The 24,609-nt window shown below is 42.5% G+C and overlaps 1 protein-coding gene across 5 annotated transcripts; it reads right to left on the reverse strand.

The window, feature by feature from the left end:
- Positions 1–62: 62 nt before the first annotated feature.
- Positions 63–22,935, reverse strand: THUMPD3 (THUMP domain 3 tRNA guanosine methyltransferase). 5 transcript variants are annotated; one of them, XM_084766750.1, is made up of 11 exons: positions 22,783–22,935; positions 21,324–21,610; positions 19,339–19,416; positions 19,118–19,141; positions 12,519–12,995; positions 8,232–8,362; positions 4,441–4,510; positions 3,439–3,554; positions 2,134–2,244; positions 1,343–1,466; positions 63–508 (listed from the first exon to the last, which is right to left on the reverse strand). In XM_084766750.1, the coding sequence occupies exons 2-11, from the start codon at positions 21,576–21,578 to the stop codon at positions 356–358; spliced, it is 1,539 nt and encodes a 512-aa protein (XP_084622876.1). In that variant the 5' UTR covers positions 21,579–21,610; positions 22,783–22,935; the 3' UTR covers positions 63–355. The 5 variants fall into 5 exon arrangements, with proteins under 5 accessions (XP_084622876.1, XP_084622878.1, XP_084622877.1 ...); XM_084766752.1 differs by having other exon boundaries at positions 22,800–22,865; XM_084766751.1 differs by lacking the exon at positions 22,783–22,935 and adding an exon at positions 22,474–22,732.
- Positions 22,936–24,609: the final 1,674 nt, after the last annotated feature.

Raw genomic sequence — 24,609 nt, forward strand, 5'->3', positions numbered from 1 at the left:
TTATGCTTCCAGTACTTAGTAATGCCTTGTTACTAATAGTCACACAAAGCATCTTTGCCCTGTTTTAGTTGTGTGTATTTATTTTAGAGCAGATGGCAAACTGTAGGTATTGAGGGAAGCTTCAGTTTCTGGGGGTGATGTAAAAAACTTTTGACTAGAGAACAGTAGGCTACAAAGGCAATAAAACCTAGAAACCAAGCAATGTAGGCTTCTCAGAAATACCATTACAGTCACCTTGCTTACAATAAAGCATTCTGGAGTAGTTACACAATGCAATACTTAGTTACAAGTTCTGTGTGCTGACATTGCCAGTGTTAGGAACTACAAATACTATTAAGCCGTCTTCATTCTTGCTTTACCAAGGATGGCCTCTTTGTCCATCTTGTTCTGAAGGGTGAACAAAGGCTTGAGGCGTGCGTTTCAGAAGATAAACTGCAGCATGAAGGCCCCCGATGTTCACCCAGACTGTGTGGACCTTTCGCCACACATGTCCCATTCCAGATAATGCCTGGGACACAAAAAGCATAAAAGTCATTAGACTACCAGTCTGCTTCTAAACCAACCTGCAACCTTTATTTTTTTATTTTTTGGTTTTGAGACAGGGTTTCTCTGTACAACAGTCCTGGCTGTCCTGGACTCACTTTGTAGACCAGGCTGGCCTTGAACGCACAGAGATCCGACTGCCTCTGCCTCCAGAGTGCTAGGATTAAAGGAATGTGCCACCAAGCCCAGCCCAACCCAGAATCTTTGCCACTTAAGAAATGCTATAGGGGGGCTGGAAAGATGGCTCAGAGGTTAAGAGCACTGGCTGCTCTTCCAAAGGACCTGAGTTCAAGTCCCAGCAACCACATGGTGGCTCATGACCACCTATAATGAGATCTGGTGCCCTCTTTTGGCATGTAGTCACACATGCAGGCAGAACACTGTAAACATATTAAGTCTTTAAAAAAATGTTATGGGTGGTGGGGTGAAGAGTTGGCTCAGAAGTTAAGAGTACTTGCTGTTCTTGAGGGTCTGGGTTCAGTTTCTGGCACCCACATGGTGGCTCACAGCTATAACTCCAATTCTAGAGGGTCCATCCAATACCCTCTTATGTCCTTTGAGGACATGAGACATACATGTTGTGTATAAAGCAGTAGTTATTTGGGTGTGCTTATTTAAAGTAAGGAAGGGTCTCACCGAACCCAGAGCCACTGAATGGCTATACTGGCTGGCCAACAAAGCTCTGGGGCCTCCACCTGTCTACCTGACCTGCTGTACCCCTATCCTGCAATGGGCCCAAGCCGCCTTTTAAGAATCCTAAAGTTGCCTTAGGCTAGGATTTATCTCTCTTGTGTGGTACCTTGGCAAAGCATTTCTTGTCCTGCGTAAGCAGTGCAGCTCTGCCTGTCCCTGGTCTACAGACACGGCTCATTTCCTGAAGGCAAGCTGGATAGAGATTCCAGTTTCTCTTCTTAGAGCCCGTCCTGTAAAAGAAGGTCAAGTATAAACTGTTGCAAAGGGTAAATATGTAGGTTTTTGGTTTGGGGTTTGTTTTTTTTTTTTAAACATGAAACAGGAACAAAATCCAAGGTATGAAGAAATCATCTTTAAAAAGAAAGAAAGAAAGAAAGAAACCATCTTTTAGAGGCCAGAGCTTTGATAGTCTATGTCAATAAAGGAAGCCATGTTAGTCAAGTGTTCAGTTTTCCTGGTTTTTTGTTTTTGTTTTTTTCCCCCGAGATAGGGTCTCTTTCAGCTCTGGTTATCCTAGATTCACTTTGTAGATCAGGCTAGCCTCAAACTCAGAGGTCTGCTTGCCTCTGCCTTCCAGAGTGCTGGGATTACAGGCATGCTGTGAGTTCAAGGCTAGCCTGGTCTACAACACAAGTCCAGGACAGCCAAGGCTACACAGAGAAACCCTGTCTCAAAAAAAGAAGCAAAAGAAGAAGAAGAAGAAGAAAGAAAAATCAGATTGCACAAGCTAAACCAGTGAGCAGAAATCTCTAAGGAAGGAAGGTCTCCTCAGACTATACTGTGGAATAGGATCATGTGGAATGTGGAAAGGCACAAATGGGTGAAATGACTTATGGTACACAGTAGAGTAACAGGTGAAATCACACTCCACTGAAAAAAGAAAAACCCAATATCTACCTTTTTCCAAATGGCATATCTGTTACTATAACATCCACAGAAGCAGTTCTCAGTGGGAGGTTGCGGATATCCCACTGAACAGCATCAATGGGCAAACCCCAAGATGTTTTTCTGTGAAGACAAAGGAAAGATATTTTAATATATTTTTCCAGACTAATGAGATGGCTCAATAAATAAACTTCCAACACCTTTAATCACAGAACTCGGGAGGCAGAGGCAGGTGGCTCCCTGTGAGTTTGAGGCCAACCTGGTCTACAATGCTAATCTAGGACAGCCAAGGCTACACAGAGAAACCGTGTCTTGAAAAACCAAAAAAAAAAAAAAAGAAAGAAAAAAAGATGTAAGCTCATTTTCCTTGGTGCTTTTCTTAAATTGTATGTGAGACCATCTCAACCATTTCAAAAACGTGTATCTTAGTTATGGATATATTTCTTGCTATATTACTTTAATGTTTCTTTTTAGAAAAACAATCTGCAAGCTAAGGGTAGTGGTGCATGCCTTTACGTGGGAGGTAGAGGGAAGTGGATTGCTGTGAGTTCAAGGCCAACCTGGTCTACAGAGTGAGTCCAGGACAGCAAAGGCTACACAGAGAAACCTGTCTCAAACGCCCCCCCTCCCCAAAAAAATCATACTTAAAGTGTCTCAAAGGCCAGAGAAATAACCCAGCCAGCAAAGGTACCTTCTACTATGCCTGAAAAATGGAGTTTGATTGATGGAATCCACAGGAGGAAGGAAAGAACCAACTCCCACAAGTTGTCCTCTGCCCTCTACACCATGACATAGCTCCAAGGCACTCTCAGCTCACACGCATATACACAAATGAACAGAAAGACCAATCAACAGCCTTCAGAAACAAAGTGATTAGAGGATTTAAACAGGCCAGGGCCACTAGTAAAGATCACTGGTAATTTACAAGTTATGGTAATGCTTTCATGCTTCTTTCAACTCACAATATTTGGATTTTGTTTTTTTTCGAGACAGGGTTTCTCTATGTAGCCTTGGCTGTCCTGGACATACTCTGTAGACCAGGCTGGCCTCGAACTCAGAGATCTGCTTGCCTCTGCCTCCTGAGTGCTGGGATTACAGGTGTGCACCACTGCACCTGGCTATTTTTAGCTATTTTCAATGGTATACTTTTAGAGATGTTTGAGTTTTTTGTAGGCTATGGGTTCCATAAGCTAAATGGTGTCTTCTCACACTTTTTGGTTGTAACAGTGCCACAGAGCACTGGGAGTGAATGTTAATTCCACATCAGTATGGAGAGTGACTCAAAGGGCACAATGCTGTCTTTGAAGTTAAACTTACCCATCTTTAATCTGGTTCTTAGTCAATAGAGAACAGATGTTATTGGCTGCTCTGTTCACTGCCAGTGGGTTGTTGTCCCCAGCAATATGGTAACAGTGAGACCACTCAGTAGCCCCCTGTAAGACAGAGTGTTGGTTAAACATGTCATGAGAGAAAATTAAAGGGGAAGTCATTATGGTCAATTTTCAGTAACATGGTATCTGCAATTTATTTCCTTGCCATAAATGACCTCCCTGTTCTTTTTCTGCCTGCTGAACTCTCACCCACTAGAGATGTGGCTCCAATGTCACCCACTGTAACATCAATGCCAGCCCCAGAAGCAATTTGTACACCTCTGTGGCTGGTTTTGAACTCAGGAGAGATTTGCTTGCCCCTGCCTCCCAAGTGCTGGAACTAAAGGCATGCACCACCACCCAGCTCCTTTTGTAGTTTTTATGAGTGTTGTAATAACTCTGAAAAAAAATTTAAGGTCACTGGGTATGTAGCATTGTTAGAATTCTTAAAATACACACACACACACACACACACACACACACACACACACACACACACACACACACACCAGATGTGTGAATCCCTAGAGAAGATGGGTGAATCTCTTAAGTTTGAGATCAGCCAGGTCTACACAGTGAGACCTTGGCTCAAAACAACCAAACATAAGGAATGCTCATGAGTACTGCGTTTGGTTGGCTGTGTTTTGCAGTGTTGGAGATAAAGGCCAGGATGGATGTCTGTCTGGTGCCAGCCAAGTACCCCAGCAATGAGCTGCACCAGTGACTTCTCCTTTTCATACCAAGTTCACTCCAGGAACCTCTATTTACATGGAGATGAAAACCACCTTCTTCCAGTTTGTGATACCTTCACTTAATCTCTGCTATTCAATCTAGTGCCTCTTCCATTTGCCACAGATAAAAGGGCTTTCCAGTTTGTCTTTCTCAGCTCCTCTATGATCCAGAAAATAAAATATCACTTGCTTACGTAAAAACAAAGAGGTGCTATTACCTCTATTGGTATCGCCCCTGTTCCACACATTGGATCCACTATCACATCAGTAGGCTTAGGTTCACAGAGCCTGGAGGGAGAAAACAATTCAGTACACGTGAAGATCAGCCAAGGGCTGAGGCTTCCGAGATAGAGAATCCTGAAGGTTAGGATCAAGAGCCTATCACACTGGCAAGAAGGACCAGCAATCTACAGTTTGAAAGTCAACCTGGGGTTGGCGATCAGTACAAGGCTTTGAGTTTCAGACTCAGCACTGGAAAAGAAAAACATACAGAGGGGAGGGGAGGGGAGGGGGTGGGGGTGGGGGGGAGAGAGAGAGCGTGCAAGAGCGTGAGAGAGAGCAAGCACGAGCGTGGTAGCAAGTGCTCAGGAAGCTGAGGCAGTAAGATTTTTTTAGTGGACATTTGGTGACAACCAGACATCAGTATCCTTTCATTTTAGATTTAATTGTGGAGATAGCATCCTTAACATAAATTAACTGCTTTAACTTTACACACTTGTTATTTCACTGAACACATCTAACAACTCTAGTACCATTTAACAGACAAACTGATGCAAAGAAACATTTTTCTTAGGACACATAACGAGGTCAACATCAGGACTACAGGTCACTGTGAATAGCTTCAAATGCTGCTGACCAGACCTCAGGTCACTAAGTTTCATCCGTTCTAATCTTTCCTGTTTGAAACCTAGCACCATGCATGTTAACGATCTCCCTCATAAGCCAGATTCTTGGGCAAGCCTGTAAAATGCTAGTTACTGTTAATGGGCCTGGACTGGGCACTCAATCAAAATATGTCACTCAAATCCTCTTAGGAATTTGGAATAAAGAACAAGTAGCCCTGGGTTGTGTGAGGCAGTCATGTGCAACTGAAGGTACACACATAAGTGACGGCCAGCCACATATACAGGTAAGCTAAACAAAAGCCCATAAGCTTTCAGGAGACAGTAAAGCACTTCCTTGTGTTTTCTACTGTCGAGTTTCTAGACTTCTTCATTTTTAACCTTTTTGTGTATGGATGTTTTGCCTCCATGTGTATCTGCATCACATGTGAGCACTGCCTGTCAAATCAAGAAGAGGGCATTCAATCCCTTGAGACTAGAGTTGTAAGCAATTGTGAGCCACCATGTTGGTGCTAGGAATTGAACTCAGGTCCTCTGGAAGAGCAGCCATCTCTCCAGCCCCATAGGTTCTATGTTTCTTGAGATGCTTTCAGGTTTTTCTGTGAATTTGGTATAATTTTTGCTCATCTCTCCAACCACATTCTCAGCATAATCATCACTTCATGTGTATGTATACATGTGTGTGCATACTTGTTTTTGCCTGCATGCATGTGAAGGCTAGAGGTCAACATTAGGCCTCCCTCACCATCCTCACACACACTTTTGGTTTTTTGAGGTCTCTACAGAACTGTGGCTGTCCTGGAACTCACTCTGTAGACCAGGCTGGCCTTGAATTCAGAGATCTGCCTGCCTCTGCCTCCTAAGTGCTGAGATTAAAGGTGTGTGCCACCTTGCCCAGCTAGGCCTCTTCCTTAATTGCTCTTCACCTCATTTTCAAGAGAGGGTCCCTCACAACCTGGAGCTTACAAATTCAGTCAGACTGGTGGGCCAGAAAGCCCCAGGGATCCTCCTGTCTCTGCCTCCTCAGTGATGGAATTACAGACAATAGTGCTGCTGGTCAAAGTCAGGCCCTTGTGCTGTGCAAAAACTGTACCAGCCTATCTCCTCAGTCCCATCATTATCTTTTTTCCATCATTATATTTTATTCTATTTATTTTTTAGTAATTGCTGGTTCCTCTAATCATAGTTAGAGGCAGATAATAAATGTTTTTTCAATGAATGAAGCTTAGGAATATTTCTAAAACTGTCTGTTATTAACTTAATATGCTCCAGTTGTTGGGAACTATGAATCTACAAATGACCAGGATAACAGAGGAAGCAAGAACTGAAAAGGAAAACAATGGGCTGGGTGTAGTGGTGCTCGCCTTTAATCCCAGCACTCAGGAGGCAGAGGCAGGTGGATCTCTGAATTAAAAGCCAGCCTGGTCTACTAAGAGAGTTCTAGGATAGCCAGGGCTACCAGGAAAATCCTGTCTCAAAAACCAAAAACAAAAACAAAAAAAGGAAAAATGTTAACTATATAAATCACTAGAACATATAGAATAAAATAATCTGTCTATGTTTCTGCATTTAGTCCTCATAAACAAAAAAATTTATTTTTTTATTTATGTGTATGAGTTAGTATCTCTTTCTCTTTATGTATATGTGTACACAGGTCAGAAGAAGGGATTGGATAAGGGTATGGAGCTGGAATTAAAGACAACTGTAAGATCTCAGACATAGGGGCCAGGAACTGAGCTCTGGTCCTCTGGAAAATCAGCAAGAACTATTAACTGCTGAGCCATCTCTACAGCCCCAAAATCTGGCACCAATCTGTTTTGTTTTTTTTTTAAATATGTGTATGTGTGGGTGGATATGTTCATGTAAGTGCTGGTGCCTGCAGAAGACAGGTGTTGGATCCCCTGGAGATGGCGTTGCAGGTCATTGTTATCTGCTACCTCAAATGCTAGGAGCCAGACTCAGGTCCTCTGCAAGAGTAGCATGCACTTTTAAACCTCTGAGCCATCTCTTTAGCATGAATGAATCTTTCCTTTTTTATTTATTATGGAACACTTCACAAATCTGTCATACTTATCCAGGGGCCATGCTAATCTTCTCTGTATTACTTTAATTTTAGTATATATGCTGCCAAATTGAGCACATGAATAATCTTTTGAGTCCCATGTCAAGCCCATTTTGTAGTCTTAAAATCTCAAGTTTAGGGGGAAAGAAGACTTATCTGAGAAAGGAAACACTAATAACCTAAGAATGACAACAGCAAAGGGCTGCTTGCCTTGCACTCCTCAAGTCCCAAGATGATTCCTGGATTGCTGCCAGTGTAACATTAAAAAATATGAGTAAGTGGGGTGTGGTGGGGTGTACTATGATCCCAGCACTCAGGATACCAAACTGCTGGCAGGCCTATGCTGTGTAGCAACGTTCAAGTTCTGTACTCACTCACACATCTTACGAATCTCCTCTGCTTCACTCTGTAAAAGCAAAACACAGCAAAACTAGCTTATCTCCTAAAAAAGTGTAGCCTTTCTCAACAGAAATGGCTACTCCATGGAAGTCACACACAAAACTACCACTCTCACGTTAAATCAAGAATACTACCTGGGCATGGTGGCACATGCCTTTAATCTAGTACTCGAGAAGCAGAGGCAGGAGGATTTCTGTGAGTTCCAGGACAGCCAGGACTCTGTAGAACAGAGTTTTTCCCTGTCTTGGAAAAAACAAAACGAAATAAAACAAAAACTAATAAACCACCTATAAGATATTTTCTGAATCACAAGCCAACAAGAGTGAATACTGAAGAGAAAATAGCTAACTTTGTAATTCTAACAAGCAAACAACAGTGAATAATATCTTTTTGAGGTTAATTTTGTAATTCTAACAAAGAAAAAAAACTTTTTAAGAAAATGAGTGTTTTTATAATGGTGACGGTGGCGCACGCCTTTAATCCCAGCACTCGGGAGGCAGAGGCAGGCGGATCACTGTGAGTTCGAGGCCAGCCTGGTCTACAAAGCGAGTCCAGGACAGCCAAGGCTACACAGAAAACCCTGTCTCAAAAAATAAAAAAGAAAGAAAGAAAGAAAGAAAAACCAAAAAGATATAAAGAAAATGAGTGTTTTAATTCAGAGCAAAGTGTCTGTTACAATACGGACAGCAAAATCCCCTTCTGTTACCTGAGCATCCCGTAGGCGAGAGTTGATCTGAGAGTTGTGGGTCCAAAATGTGTTATATTTCTGCGATGGAGACTCTCCTCTGTCAGTGCAATGCCAACAATGACTTCATTGTCATGGATGTTAAGGAGAACCTACGTCAAATTAGAGAAGAGAAACAGTTGGCATTCTTCAAACTGCACTTATACTATTTGAATGTGGTACTATCTCCCAAGTGCTTTAATCTCAGCACTTAGAAGGCAGAGGCAGGTGAATCTCTGTGAATTCAAGGCCAACCTAGTCACATAGTAAGTTCTAGGACAGCCAGGACTAGATCCCTGTTTCAAACAACAAATTTGTAAGAATAAAATAAAACAGCCTTGGAGCCAAAATTGGCTTGACTTTCTGACGTAGGCTAGCTAGACTGAAACTCACAATCCTCTTGCCTCATAAGTATGAGATCACAAGTATGAGATACACATCTGTCTTATTAAGACTTTTTGATTCCAGCACTCAGGAGGCAGAGGCAGGAGGATCTCTGTGAGTTCCAGGCCAGTCTGGTCTACAAAGCAAGCCCAGAACAGGCAAGGCTATGCAAAGAAACCCTGTTTCGAAAAACAAAAGACTTTTTGAATTTTTAAGATTGAAACAAAGAAAGAAAGAAACAAACAAACCAAAATGCCTTTCTTTTCAGGGCTGGGCCAATGACTCAAAGGAAGGAATGCTTGCTGTGCAAGTATGACCCGAGTTTGAATCCCAGCACCCACATAAAAGCTAGGCATGGCTTGTATATACACCCAAAGCACACAAAACTTTCTTTTAAGAACATTTTTTAATTTTATGTGCATGAGTGTTTTGCCTGCATGTATACTTGTGCACCACATGCACAGCTGGTGCCCATGGAGGCCAGAAAGGGGTGTCTAATCCTTGGGAACTGGAGTTATAGATGATTGCAAGTTGCCTGCCGCGTGGGTCCTGGGAATTAAGCCTGTATGCGCTAAAGGAGCTACCAGTTCTTCAACTGTGGAGCCATCTCTCCAGCCCACACAAACTTCCTGACAGGTTTACACTCTGCATGTTTATTACACAGTAAAGTACATGAAATTCATTTTTTTATGATTACATGCAGCCTGAGTCTGTGGAGATCAGAGAGCAACTACCACCGTGCAGCCCAGGAATTGAGCTCAGGTCAGCACCCATGGTGGCACACCTGTACCCATTTCATGAGCCCAGTGGTATGTAAACTAAATTGTATATATATCTCAGTGAGCTCTGACCTATATTCGGAACCCTTTAGAAGGCTCTCTTTGTCTCCTAACTGGTCAACTCGCAGGGTGATCGTTAATCCAACCACTACTATTACAAATTAGTTGTGCCATTCTTTGAACTTCACAAAAAAATGAAATAGTATATACTACTTTCACTTAATTTTAAAATAGTTTATTCTTTTCACTCACTATATAAGCTGGCTACCACTAGACTATCACCTAGTTTTTATTATATGAAACATATTTTGATGGTATGGATTTAAAATATGAGTGTGTGGGGTTTTCCTACCACTTTTCCTTTTTTGAGGGGACAGGGTTTCTCTGTGTAGCTCTAGCTGTCCTGGAACTCACCCTGTAGATCAGGCTGGCCACCTGCCTCTGCCTCCCAAATACAGAGATTAAAGGTATATACCACTACCATCGTGTGTGTGTGTGTGTGTGTGTGTGTGTGTGTGTGTGTGTGTGTGTTTGTGTGTGTGTGTGTGTGTATCATTGTGTGTTTTGTTTAAGACAGAGTTTGAATGGGTGGGTGGCACACGCCTGTGATTCCAGTACTCTGGAAGGCAGAGGAAGGTGGATCTCTGTGAGTTTGAGGACAGCTTGGTCTACAAAATGAATCTAGGACAGCCAAGGCTCCACAGAAACCCTGTCTCGAAAAAGCTAACAAACAAACAAACAAAAAGTTTCACTATGCACTCTTTGGCATGGACCTCGGTAGACCCCACTGGCCTTCAAATTATAGAGATCTACCAGTCTCTGCCTGAGACAGGGATCAAAAGCATGTGCCAGCACACTTGGCCTACATATATTTTTTAAATAACTATGTTTTTGGAAAACACTTCAAACATACCTAAGTACAACAAGCCCACTTTCACAACAGACTCTCAAACACACCCTTTATTCAGAGCTGACAGCATGTTACGTTTGCTTTTTATCAATTCCTGTTTCCCTAATATTTTAAAATAATGTCTAATGTGACTATCTTTGTCCTGGTTTTCCTCACTCACAAATCTTCTATGAAGATAAAATGTTGCCCAGTCTTCCCCTTAGAATGGCCCCATCATAGCCTTACCAAAGACAAAGTCAAGAGTTGGCACTCCAACATGCAAAGCCCTGTTCTACACATGTCACTCCCATGGCCTCATTACCTATGAAGCCCTCTGGGCCTGGCACACAACGACATCAGTTCATATGCCCTGTCACACGAGAGCCGGAGTAGCACTTAGCCCAGGCAGTGTGGCTCCAGGATTTGTCTTTTGTGCCACCTCACTAATTTCCAGACAGGTTTTTCTTAGTCTATTCGTTCTCATGGCAGCTATGTTAAGGGAATATGGAATGGGGAATTATTCTTGTCTGACTTTTTTTTTTTAATGACAAAGAAAGTGACATGACCCAGATTTAAGTATCCCAAAAGAAATAGAAATTGACTTCTTGGTAAAAATGTCAATTGCTAGGGAGCTATATAAAAGCCATCAGGAATGTAAGGAACTCCAGTTACTCTTACCCACATCAGTCACCCAGTAGTCACAAGGATAATCAAGCTACCAAAAGGCATTTAGCTGACTTTAAAAAGATCAGAGCTGGTTCTAGATAAGGATTAACACTAAAACCCTGACTTGAGGTTCTGAAAATTAGATTTCACTATTGTTTAGTAGTACAACCATGCAACTGAGATAGAAGTAAGTTTGTTTTAGGTAAATTTACAATCTAAAAGTCTATACAATGTAGAAAAATACTGGATTAGAAATTAAAAGACTGGCCAGGTGTAGTGCTGCACACCTTTAATCCCAGCACTCAGGAGGCAGAAGCAGGTGATCTCTGTGAGTTCGGAGGCCTGCCTGGTCTACAAAGTGCATCCAGGACAGCCAAGGCTACACAGAGAAACCCTGTCTCAAAAAACTAAAAGGAAGAGGAGGAGGAGGAGGAAGAAGAAGAGGAGGAAGTGGAAGAAGAAGAGGAGGAGGAGGAAGAGGAAGAAGAAGAAGAATGGAAGAAAGGAAGGAAGGAAGGAAGGAAGAAAAAAAAATTAGAAGATAGGGGCTATAGCTTAGAAATAGTGGGTAAGCCTCTGGGTCTGAGTCCAGCACTAACATTTCTTTGTAAAAAGAACTCACCTTTCTTCTGCTGGACACATGATGCCAAGTTCAGAGAGAGAGACATGAATACCTTAGGATTTTTTGAGACAAGGTCTCTACATAGTCCTGGGTGTCCTGGAACTCACAAGAGACCCTGCCTCTTGAGTGCCAGGATTAAGGTGTGTGCTACTGCTACTCGAGTTCTGACAGCATCTATTCTTTGAGCACTTCGCATATACCAACATATAATAGCAAACACTTTACTCCACTATTTCCTTTGCCTTCCATTGTATAGACCTTAAAGGCTTACACTAGTGTTGGCTCCATTTGAAATAGGCTCAAAGAGACAATCTTGTCCCATTCTAGAGTTAGAGTAAAATTTTCCATCTATCTCCTCAGGCCATGGTATTCCTAGCATCCTCCTAGCTTTGTGGCCACTGCTTAACTGCCCCTGTGCTGGGTTTCTCTGGAAATTCTACAAATGTATGAGAACCTTTTGTTTCCTTTGTGTGTGACTGTGCAGGAGCCAGAACTTTACATTGAGTGTCTTTCTACAATTCTACCTTATTTCTGAGACAGGGTCTCTCTCTGAACCTGGGTGTTGCTGCTTTAGCTGGTCTGCCCAACAAGCTCCAGGGCACTGCCTGCCTCTACCTATCAGTGCCAGGGTTAACATGCATGTGTAACTGTTCTAGCTTTTATGTGGATGGAAGGGATGCGAACTCAGGTTCTCAAGCTTGCTCTGCAAGCACTGTATCCCCTGGGCCATCTCCCCAGCCCCATTACAGTTCTTCTCCAAGACACGGTTCTTTTGTATAACTTGGCTGTCCTGGACTCGCTCTGTAGATCAGGCTGGCCTAGAACTCAGAGATCCATCTGCCTCTGGCTCCTAAATGCTGGGATTAAAGGTGTGCACCACCAACACCATGCCAGATTTTTAAAAATTATCAGTCAAAGCTAATACCTACCTCTACATCAAAGTTGGTCATATTAGCCTTCCACTTAAAATGCTCCTGAACAGCACCCCCAAAATCTCTTGCAGCCTCATTTGATGTAAAGCAGTGTTTCTCTCCTGCTCTGTTGCAGGTGACTCGAAACGTCTGTACTTGTGGTTCAGTTTCTTCTCTTAAGCTTTCACCAGCTGCATCTTTGCAAGATGCTAAAACATCACCTACTAAGGTTGATACCTCTTCTTTGATGGCTGGATTTTCATAATAGTCCAAGATATGTGAATCTGTGGTGCTGCTGGCAAGCTTCTTCTTACCATCTTTCTCATCTTCTTTGTCTCCTTGTCCACAGTCAGCCTTCTCTTTACTTACACTCTGATTTGCCTTTCTGCGCTTTGCTTTCTTCTTCTTGAAAGCGGTGTTAATTTGCCAGACTCTTAAAGGATCTGGCCATGGAAGCTTTCCAGCCAGTTCTTCAAAGTCCCTTAGAACTTCTTCCTGCAAAATGGAGAATGAAAACCTTTTGTTTCTCACCATTTTAACTGAATAAATGCCTACTTTTTTTTGAAAGATTGATTTATTTATTTATTTATTTATTTATTTATTTATTTATTTATTATGTATGCAATCTTGTGTTTGCATGTACAACTGCATACCAGAAGAGGGCATCAGATCACATTATAGATGGTTGTGAGCCACCATGTGGTTGCTGGGAATTGAACTCAGAACCTCCAGAAGAGTAGTCGGTGCTCTTAACCTCTGAGCTATCTCTCTAGCCCATGCCTACTTTCTTTATAGAGAACTCTGGTCCTTATAGTGGAGATGGTGGGAGTGCAGAACCAAAGGATAAAAAAATAATGCCTACAATTAAGGATATTCTAGTTTCAATGGCAAGTGATATAAATATTATACTATTAAAGAATACTGGGATGTACCAAGAAGAGACTTGATACCCTATGAGCAGATACAGGGGGAGGAAGTCCCCCTCAGTCACAGTCATAGGGGAGGGGAGTCAGGGGAAAATGGGAGGGAGGGAGGAATGGGAGGATACAAGGAATGGGATAACCATTGAGATGTAGTAAGAATAAATTAACAGAATAAAATTTAAAAAAGAATAATGGGACAGACAGGTATGGCACACGCCTTTAATCCCAACACCTGGAAGGCAGAGGTAGGCAGATCTCTGTGATGAGTTCGAGGCCAGCTTGGTCTACAAAGAGTCCAGAACAACCAAGGCTACAGAGAGAAACCCTGTCTTGAAAAAACAAAACACACACACACACACACACACACACACACACACACACACACACACACACACACACAAACATGAGATCAGGGCTGGAGAGATGGCTCAGTGGTTAAGAGCACTGACTGCTCTTCCAAAGGTCCTGCGCTAAATTCCCAGCAACCACATGGTGGCTCACAACCATCTATAATGTGATCTCATGCCTTCTTCTGGCCTGCAGGGGTACAAGCAGGAATAACACTGTTTACATAATAAATAAATAAATCTTAAAAACAAAAACAAACAAAAAACCCAGGAGATGAGAGCACAGCAGCACTGAGGAGCAAACTGTAAGGGGAAGCAGGCGGACAAAAGGCAGCAGAGGGAAAGAAGACACACGTCTAGATGACTTCCTTCCAGGTCTTCTGAACTTGAGCAAAAAGTGTTACGTTTTAAAATGTCATCTGTCCAGGTTTTAAATGTATGATTATCTTTTTGTTTTGAGACAGTCTCTTCTCTAAAGCGCTGGCTGCCCTGGAACTCATTCTATAGCCCAGGCTAGCCTAGAACTCACGAAGAACCACCTGCCTCTCCCTCCTAAGTGCTGGGATTAAAGGCATGTGCCACCACACTTGGCTCAAATGGTTATCTTTTTTTTTTAAAAAGTAAACTTGGTGGTGCTGCCCTGTCCAGTTCTTCTCTTCCAGTCTGACTTTATTTAGAGTACTAAGCATAGTCTACGGACAGTAGGCTTATGTACTGTTAACTAGGAAGGCCACACCTGTAAGTGCATAGCAGGAAGACCTTAACCACCTCGACCTTTGCTATAGGCCAATAGCAGAGGCCTATAAAGGGTGGTTAATATACAGCTGCCAGGCTAGGTTTATTGGCACAGACTTGTGATCCAAGCTACTAAGGAACCTGCGGCAAGGTTATAAGTTCTGGCCTTCTGGAGCCTCAGAGTGGGTTCAAGGCCAGCCTTATTAACACCATATCCCAAAATAAAAAGTAAGAGGGTCAGGAATATAGCTCAGGGGTACAGTGCATCGAGTCCTAAATTCAATTGCTAGTATACAAGAGTAAAGAGTAAACATTAAGTACAGGAGACTGTGATCTAACAGAGCAGAGTAACAGAATCTTTATAAACATCTATAGCATAAATGTTTAAATGACTTAAAGATTCAGAAGCCAGTGTAGTAGTGCATACCTTTAATCCCAAGCAGAAACAGAGCTCTGTGACGCTGAGGCCAGCCTCGTCTACTAAGTGAGTTCTAAGCCAGGCATGGATGCAGTGAGCCTCTTTTCATAACAAAACTAAAGCTCTAGGAAATTAAATGCTTAGTTCTCAGTCATTTCAGCCACATTTTACATTCCAATCTAGCAATTATCATGCTACATAAGTTCACTTTTTTCAACTATCTTTTGTCTGTAGTTCACTGACAAGAGTGAAGTGTGCTTTCCTTGAAAAATAACTCCAAAACCTCTGATCCCATGAGGCTAGAGAGGAAGTAAAGATTACAACAACTCATTCAGTGGAATGAAAATTATACTTCAATAAAACAATAAAAGGAAAAAAGGAAAAAGACTTGTTTATTCTCAGTCAGCTCAGGGCGAGCTCCTCTTTCACAGGGGAGTAAGTTCAGAACTTATCAACACAGAACTTACAAAATAAGCAAAAGGGTGCAGGGGAAGGAAACATGAGCAGGAGAGAAATACCAGGAAACCAGGAAAAAAATAAATTAATTAAAAATCACTTATTGTTCCTATAGAGGACCCATCACCCACATGGTAGCTTACATTATCCATAGCTCCTTCTTTTATCCTCAGTGTACCAGGCACGTGGACATAATGCATACACATACGTGCAGACAAAACACCCATACACATTTTTTTAAAAAACTAAAAATGAGAATAAGATGGAATTTTGAGTGCTCACATATACCAATAAACACCATACTGAAACCAGTCTATGAGCCTGCTGAAAATCAGTAAAGGATGGAAGAAAGCAAATAGCATGACAGTAAGCAAAAAAGTTTTTTAAAAATTGAAGAGAAAATAATAAACAAGGAAAATAGTTAACAAGTACTTATTTACCTAAGAGATTTAAGATTTACAATAATTTGCCAGGTGTGGTGGTGCATGTCAGCACTTGGGAAGCAGTGGATTATTATGAGTTCGAGACCAGCCTGGTCTACAAAGCGAGTCCAGGACAGCCAAGATAACGCAAAGAAATCCTGTCTCAGAAAACTAAAAAACAAAACAAAAAGACTTACAATAATTCAAGATTCAAGATATCTTCCAGAAAATACAAGTGGACTAACACCTGTAGTACAAATGTAACCCAGTTATGGCTAGGTAGTGGTGGCACACGCCTCTAATCTCAGCACTTGGGAGGCAGAGGCAGGAGGATCTTTATGAGCTCGAGGCCAGCCTGGTCTACAGAAAGAGTCCAGGACAGCCAGGGCTGTTACACAAAGAAACCCTGTCTCGAAAAAACAAAACAAAAACAAACCAAGTTATGTTACGTGGACTACGGTTCTGTTTTAACCCCAGGTGTGGGGTATGGCGCTGCTTCAGACTGTCCACAGCAGCCCACTATAACACGCCTCACACTCGGGCAGGGGCGTGACCTGTGCCAGCTGCAGACAGTTTAACTCTGGGAACTCTTGAGAGGGTGAAAATGGGAGCGTCTAGGAGGGCCTGTGGCAGCAGCTGCCGCACTTGCTGCTACATTTGCTATTGCTGGATATTCTGACAAAGACTGGACTTGCCCCGAGGAGCCCAGGCACCCTGATCAGCAGGAAGTCGCCTAATGAGGTCCACATCCCCTTCCCCTCTAACTGTGTTCTTGCCTACCTAGTCCTGGGGGGTTGGAAGGGATTGGGCTAGAAAAGAGTAGTAGACATAAGAGCCCAATAAAATAGCTAAAAACAAACAAACAAAATATGCCTACAGACATGACCTGACAAGAAATTATCAACAATACCAGTCACTCAAACTTAACAAACTTCAAAGAAAGCTGGAGTTTTGCTTGGTTTTTGGTCATATCTCTCTCTCTCTCTCTCTCTCTCTCTCTCTCTCTCTCTCTCTCACACACACACACACACACACACACACACACACACACACACACACACCAAACAAACCCAGAAAGTAACAATAAGGGAGAAATATTTAGCAAGATGAATGGAAATGTACACTGACCATCATGGTCTTTCTAGAAGGAGAGACTAGCTCTTTATACTCCATCTACTAAAGAACATGCAAACATTTCTCAACTCGTGCCATGAAAAATCACAAGAACCAGCCAGCACTAGGCTCATGCTCATGATCCCCGGGAATCCTTTCAAAGGCAAGCCGAGCCTGGGCTAGAGGCAAACCTCGCCCTCAAAACAGAGCAAGCGGCAGCAAAGGACAGGAAGTCCACTTTACCCTTTTGGCTTTAAGACTAAAATAAAGACAAAGTGTGGGTTGTGACTATAAAACAGAAGCAAAGTTACATGTCAGCACATAATAGCAAAGAGAAGTAATTTAAGAATGCTACAGTCCTTATCTCTTATATTTACAGGTCAAAGGATAGAAGTAAAAGCTGGTAAAGTATATTCAAAGGGCCAACAATAAGGAAGTTAATAAAATCAGAAGGCAGAGCAGAAATGAGTAAAAATAAGGCAATTTTGTCTGAAACCATAACAGGGATATATATTTTAGATGATTAGATAGATAATACCAAGTTGTATTTACAAAGCTAATAGCTAGGACACATATATATATATATAAGTCCCAAACTACTAAAAAGGATAGCACAAAGTGCCGGGCATGGTGGTGCACGCCTTTAATGCCAGCACTCAGGAGGCATCATTCAGCTGGTAGTAACTATCAGAGAGTTTCAAGAATTAGGCCGGGGGATGTGGTCAGTGGGAACACTCGCTTAGGACACAAAGGTCAAGGGTTCAACCCACCAGGACAGCACTAAAGAAAAAACCTGAGTCTAAAGGATTATAATGCTAGTGTTTCAGCCGGGCGTGATGGCTCACACCTTTAATCCCAGCACTCGGGAGGCAGAGGCAGGCGGATCGTTGTGAGTTCGAGGCCAGCCTGGTCTACAAAATGAGTCCAGGACAGCCAAGGCTACACAGAGAAACCCTGTCTCAAAAAAAACAAAAAACAATACTAGTGTTTCTAGTGTTGAAAATTATTTTTATAAGCAATACAGTTTAGCCTCCCCCCCCCTTTTTTTTTCCTGGTTTTCAAGACAGGGTTTCTCTGTGTAGCCTTAGTTGTCCTAGACTCACTTTGTAGACCAGGCTGTCCTTGAACTCAGAGATTCACCTGCCTCTGCCTCCCTAAGTGGTGAAATTACAGGCATGCACCACCATGCCAGGCTTAATTTTAGCTATTTTCAATGGTGTTCTTTTAGAGCTGTTTGAGTTTTTGGTAGGCTATGGGTTCTGTTAGCCTTTGTGTTGCTGTTTAAATATTTTACTAGGATCTGATGAGGAAACAGCTTTATCATTAAGCCCCAACTCCAGATCAGTTTGACTGATTTGGGGATACTTTGACCTTGCAAAATAATTTAGAAAATTAATAAAGCCCAGAGAATTAGACAGCATACAACAGTTCTTTTAACAAAGATTAGCTCTAAATTAGACAATAATATAACATCAACAGAAAAAGCTTTAAGCACTTGATTCTGGAAACCTGGCCAGAAAGATATATAAGAAAAAGACCTATGGTGTTACTAAGGTCTATTTTCAACCTTCAGACTAAATAGCAGCTGAATATTGAGAACTCAGATGCTAAGTACAGGCTGGAGAGAGAGCTGTTATCCTAACTGAAAGAGTATTAAATGTTGCTTTGGCTTCATTTCAAAACATGCAGCTATGCCAGGTGTGGTGGCTCACGCCTTTAATCCCAACATTCGGAAGGCAGAAGCAGGCAGATTGATGTGTAGACCAGGCCAGCCTGGTCTACAAAGTGAGTCTAGGACAGCCAAGGCTACACAGAGAAACCCTGTCTTGAAAAAAGGGGGGAAAACCCCATGGAGGTATAACAGGACACAACCAACATAAGGAGGAAGGAATGCTGTCTGCACTCTGTCTTTTGTTCACGTGCTGGAAGCAATTCTGCTTTCAAATCATGTGGACTATCATCTGAGCTGATGTAAGACTTTCCCCCTGGAACTTCAGGCTTCTCTTAACACTGACCTTCAAAGCCAGGTGTGGTGGCGCACGCCTTTAATCCCAGCACTCAGGAGGCAGAGGCAGGCAGATCGCTGTGAGTTCAAGGCCAGCCTGGTCTACAAAGCGGGTCCAGGACAGCCAAGGCTACACAGAGAAACCCTGTCTCGAAAAACCAAAAATTAAAAAAAAAAAAAAAACAACAAACCACTGACCTTCAAAAGCAGCTTTTGGGATGCCTGTGAAGAGATTTCTGAATGTTAATGAAAAAGCTGATTATGATCACATGCTTGGCATGTGTAAGGCTTGTGTTTTATTCTCAACACTGTGAACAAGCCAATAGCAAAGCTAAGTGACAGACAAGCAGTAAATAGCAGAAAACAAATCTTTGAGAAAAAAAAGCTGAGAATCAGCTACCATGCTCCGAATAGCTCACCTTTGTATTTTTGAACTGGTAATCTTTAAACTCCTGAACAACCACAAACAAGTTATCAACTGATCTCAGACAATGAACCTAGGGAGGAAAACAAATGTTAGAAACAAACTTATGACATACTTTTGACTAACATAAGCTATCTATAGTTAAATATTTAAAATAGATACAAAAATGTTTCACTTTTGTTTTTTTGAGATTCGGTATGGCTTTGTTGCTCTGGGTTGCCGCAACCTCACAATTCCCCTGACTCAGCCTCCCCAGTACTGTCATTATAGGCATAAACTATCATGTCTAACTAAGTATATTAACTTTTCTTTTCTTTTCTTTCTTTCTTTTTTTTTTTCTTTTTGGTTTTTCAAGACAAGGTTTTTCTGTGTAACAGCCCTGTCTGTCCTGGAACTCTCTTTGTAGACCAGGCTGGCCTCGAACTCACAAGATCCGCCTGCTTCTGCCTCCAGAGTGCTGGGATTAGCGGCGTGCACCACCAAGCCTAGCTAAGTATAAGAATTGTAAATCACCTCCTATCTATATTTTATATTGCAATTCTCCTATCCCAGTGTTCCATTCCTTTGGTCACCTATCAGTATCCTGCTTTTCCCAGGAGAAAATGCTAATAATATAAAAGTGTAACAATTTGAAACGTATGTAGGCAACAACATTGGCTTAGAGAAGGGAAAAATGTAAACACAAAATTTTCCCATCCTGGGTGTTCCATTTCTTTGGTTTCCCATCAATTGCTGCTTTTCCCCAGAGAAAAGGCCAGTGAAATAAAAGTGTAACAGTTTCAAATGTCATGTAGGCAATAACACTGGTTTGGAAAAGGGAAAAAAAAAAACCACAAGTGGGGTTTCATCATATTTCTTTCATGGGCTTCAGTGGCAAGCTGGGTACTGTAGTGGCTTAGAGCATAGGATTTGAAAGCAAGCATGCCGACAATCCCAGCATTCTGGAGGGACAGGATCCTCAGCTGCATAGTAAAGTTTAGGCTAACCTGGGCTACAATCTCAACCTCCTACCTCCCTCCCCCACCAAAAAAACAAAAAACAAAAAACAAAAAACACACAAGGTTTAAGCTCTAGTTCTGTAATAGCTGAGTTACTGCAGACAAACTACTTTTCTTCTTAAACCTAATGCTTAATGACAAGAGTAATAGTGCCCAGGCTTCACAAAACTGCTGAGGGCATCAACAAAATACTTGCTTACTAACACATACCACAGATATTTTGGGGGCACCTACTACATGTTATATGCTATAAGCTTGGGGTACATTGGCAAGATAAGAACAAAACCTAAGACTCTCCAGACAATAATCCGTGCCCTATGTCACCTGTGTGGTAATCTTAGGTTATAATGGATGGCAGCTGGCTAGCCTCTACTTCTCATCTGTAGCCACAAATAATTACTTTTGATCAAGAATGTCTTTGAAGGGGCTGGAGAGATGGCTCAGCAGTTAAGAGCGCGGGCTGCTCTTCCAGAGGACCCAGGTTCGGTTCCCAGCATCCACATGGCAACTCACAATCCTCCTTAACTCTTGGCCCAGAGGATCTGGCACCTTCACACAGATAGATATGCAGGCAAAACACCAACGCACATAAAATAAAAATCTTTAAAAAAAAAAAATGTCTTTGACACAGTTAAAGGAAAACCTCTGCTTTTGTACTTACCCAAACTTCTGCTAAAGTAAATTTAGTGTCAAAGACATTCATATATATTTCATTTTGTTGACTAAATCATCAGGAAATTCTATGATCACTGCTAAATCATAGTTAACACTAAAATGCACTAAACTGAATACAGGTTATAAACACCAATATGGTAAACTAAAAAATAAAATAAAATACAGTCAATTTCACACCTCAGTATACCACAGAAAATGCCATTGAGAGTTGAGCAGAACAAAGTAAAGGAATCCCAAGGGGTCTACAAACCAGAAAAGTAATAAAATAACCAAGTTAAAAGACTAATTGAGACTGTTTTGTTCAAACCTGAGACAGATTTTCCACAGCAATATTAAAATATATCTTGCCCCGGTCTTTGCTGACTCTGCACGGTGCCTTCAATTTCTCTCTCACTTCATCTGCAGCTGTTTGCTCAAAGCCAGTAGGTACAGTGGCTCCAATGGTGACTTGGAGGGGCTCAGGCACAATTCTGATGCCACTTTCCATTATAGGCACAGACCTCTCGTCCTCATTAAGGGTCATATCCAGGAGCTGGTTGGTAGCTTCTTGAGTGTCAGACATGATGGGAATGTTTCTAAGAGGCCCAATTGTCTCTTTAAAGGTAACACAACAAAGAAGGGGAAGAAAAAAAAAAAGAAGAAGAAAGAAAATGCAGTCACTTTTCATAGTTCAGTGTATGTACCAAGGTTAAAACTGTCTTATAAATAAAGGCAGGGATTACAAGCAGTGAAATGTGTTTGGTTTAGGGTCATCTGTGTTGCTAAGCACCATCTCATCATGTCCTTTCAGCTTAGCCGTTCAGAATGCAAGGCTCTGTAGGTTCAGAGTTTGAATTCTTGGTTGGTTTTTTTTGTTTTGTTTTGTTTTTTTGGTTTTTTTTTGGTTTTTTTGTTTTGAGACAGGGTCTCTCTCTGTGTAGCCTTGGCTGTCCTAGACTCGCTTTGTAGTCCAGGCTGGCCTCGAACTCACAGCGATACGCCTGACTCTGCCTCCCAAGTGCTGGGATTAAAGGCGTGCGCCACCACGCCCGGCCCCAGAGTTTGAATTCTTGTCTCCTACACTCAGAGGTCCAACGGTTAAAGCCAGTTAATCCTGCCTAGCCTCAAACTGGGAACTAAATAATCTCTCGTTCCCAAAATTGGAAGATTTTCATGAGAATAACACAGTTTTGGACTAACGATCAATTTTTTGTGTGTGTGTGTGTCGGTGGGGTATCTATTTTCCTCCTTCTAGTCAAAGGGGCAGTGAATTAAATGAAGATTAACTCAACTCCCACTAGCTAAATAATTACAAAGATTTGAAAGCGTACTACATGGTGACATTGAGAACCAATGATGTGCATCCGGGGGGGGGGGGAATCTTGGAAATAACTGAAGCTAGAAAAACAAACTTCCTGAATGAATGTTTGTGTAGGTTGAGGGGCTGGGGAGGTGTTATCGTGATGGAGGATCCATACCTCCCAATAGTTTTTTCAGAAGCGTTGTGACTTCATCTAGTATCTTCCCTGTTCCCACGCTGTACCAAGGCAGGCTACAGACTGTAGTAACTCGGCTATACCGTGTCACCGTTCGCCACAATGAATAGAACTTTTACAGACTGGATGGAGAGCTGACAGGTTGCTCAGATTGCAGGGAAGGACGTCTCCCACTCCCACCCGCGGTAAAGCCCAACGGAAAGCCAGATGCTCGGTCACAGCACCAATTTACACCTCCGCTGCCCTCCCTCCCTCCCGCCCACCCGGCCACTCCCACCCGGGGCCAGTTACCGGCTGCAAGGACAGACCCTTCCGGCCGCTGTATCTGCAAGCCCGGTGCGCTCAAGGCACGCCGCCGGAAGTCGCGTTGCCACCCCGGAAACGGAAGTCAGGCCTTGGGGGTCATGGTGCTCCCGCGCTCAGCGTAAACTCGTGGTGAGACGAGTGTGCGCAGAAAGTTGTACGCAGTTGGCTGCACTCTGAACCGGAACAGGAAGAACTGTGGGCGTATTAACCGGCCTCCGGAGGTAACCTTTGTGGAGGGCGTCGCCATAGTGACCGCTGTGTCAGCTGTTCCACACCCTTTGCATTAAGTATCAAACATTTCGGTGGGACTGTGACTTGATTCCAGTTTTAAAGTCAGGGAAACCGAGTCTCAAAGAGATTAACTTGCCCCATTCCTCATAGCAATTTTTACTTGGAACTTATTTTTTACATAGGCGTCTTACTATGGAGTCCTTACTGTGTGCCACACCTGAGGTCAGAGGACAACTTGGAGGAATTGGTTCTCTCCTCCCACCGCGTGGGTTCCAGTGACCCAACTTTGGTCACCAAGATTTACAGCAGGTGCCTCTACCCTCTAAGATATCTCAAGCCCCAAGTGTAACATTTAAAAAAGGAAATTTAAAACTCAAGAAAAAAGACAACCTGTTCAAAACAAAACAAAAGTGACTTGTGGAGAGATGGCTCAGTGATAAAGGCCTGTTCTTCCAGAGAATTCAATTTGGTTCCCCAGCACCCACTCACATCCACATCGGCCACTCACAAATGTTTGTAACTTCAGTTCCGGGAAATCTGCCGGTGAAGGCTGGCTCCAAGGATACTGTGACAACTGCATGCATGATGTGTACATACATTTCTTTCCCCACCACCACCATTATTACTATTATTTTTAATTAAAGTTTCAGTGGTAGCAGCAGCAACCGAGGCATAGAGCCACACTGTCCTTATCTGCACGAACAATGAGTAAGGTAAAGCCAGATTCTTGCCTTGGATGCAGCAAAGAGGTTTGGGACCAGTCAATATAAAGCAATGCTGTAGTTTATTAAAAACAGGTCTGGGCCGGGCGTGGTGGCACACGCCTTTAATCTTAGCACTCGGGAGGCAGAGGCAGGTGATTGCTGTGAGTTTGAAGCCAGCCTGGTCTGCAAAGTGAGTCCAGGACAACCAAGGCTACACAGAGAAACCCTGTCTCGAAAAACCAGAGGTCCATCATAGATGGCTCGCAGGTAGAAGTTGTCTGCCACCAAGCCTAACCATCCGAATTCCATCCCTAAGATCCACATGGTGGAAGGAGAGAACAGATACCCTGACTTCCACAAGTATACCATAAGAGCCTCACCCCCATAAATACATTTTAGAAAGAAAGAAAGAAAGAAAGAAAGAAGCCGGGTGCTGTGGAGGTACACCTTTAATCCCAGCATTTGGGAGGCAGAGACCGGTGGGCCTCTGAGTTGGAGGCCAGCCTGTTCTACAGAGTGAGTTCCAGGACAGCCAAGGCTATACCAAAATAAATAAAATAAAATAAAATAAAAAAGTAAACAAACAAAACTCTGTCTTGAAAAAACAAGACATTTAAGGGAAAAAAAGCCACACCTGAGAGCATGGTGTGGGCTTCTCAAAAAACGAACACACTTTATTAAGACAGCTTTAAAGCCTAGGAGTTAAGAATAACTTAACTTTTTTCTTTTTTATTTCTTTTTTCTTTTTTCTTACTTTTCCTCTTTTTGTAGTTGTTGTTACTGAGATAGAGTTTCTCTGTATAACCGTCCTGGCTGTCCTGGGCTCACTTTGTAGACCAGGCTTGAACTCAAAGAGATCCACCTGCCTCTGCCTCCC

This window comes from Acomys minous, assembly GCF_964271855.1.
Source record: "Acomys minous genome assembly, chromosome: 17".
NCBI lineage: Eukaryota > Metazoa > Chordata > Mammalia > Rodentia > Muridae > Acomys > Acomys minous.

Excerpts from the sequence above, each read along its gene's own strand:
- THUMPD3 (XM_084766750.1), bottom strand. The coding sequence starts at position 21,578 with ATGTCTGACACTCAAGAAGCTACCAACCAGCTCCTGGATATGACCCTT. Across the intron at positions 19,417-21,323 it reads CTGTGGAAAATCTGTCTCAG|GTTCATTGTCTGAGATCAGT; the intron begins GTTTGAACAAAA and ends TTTCCTCCCTAG. Across the intron at positions 509-1,342 it reads ACAAGAAATGCTTTGCCAAG|GCATTATCTGGAATGGGACA; the intron begins GTACCACACAAG and ends TTTGTGTCCCAG.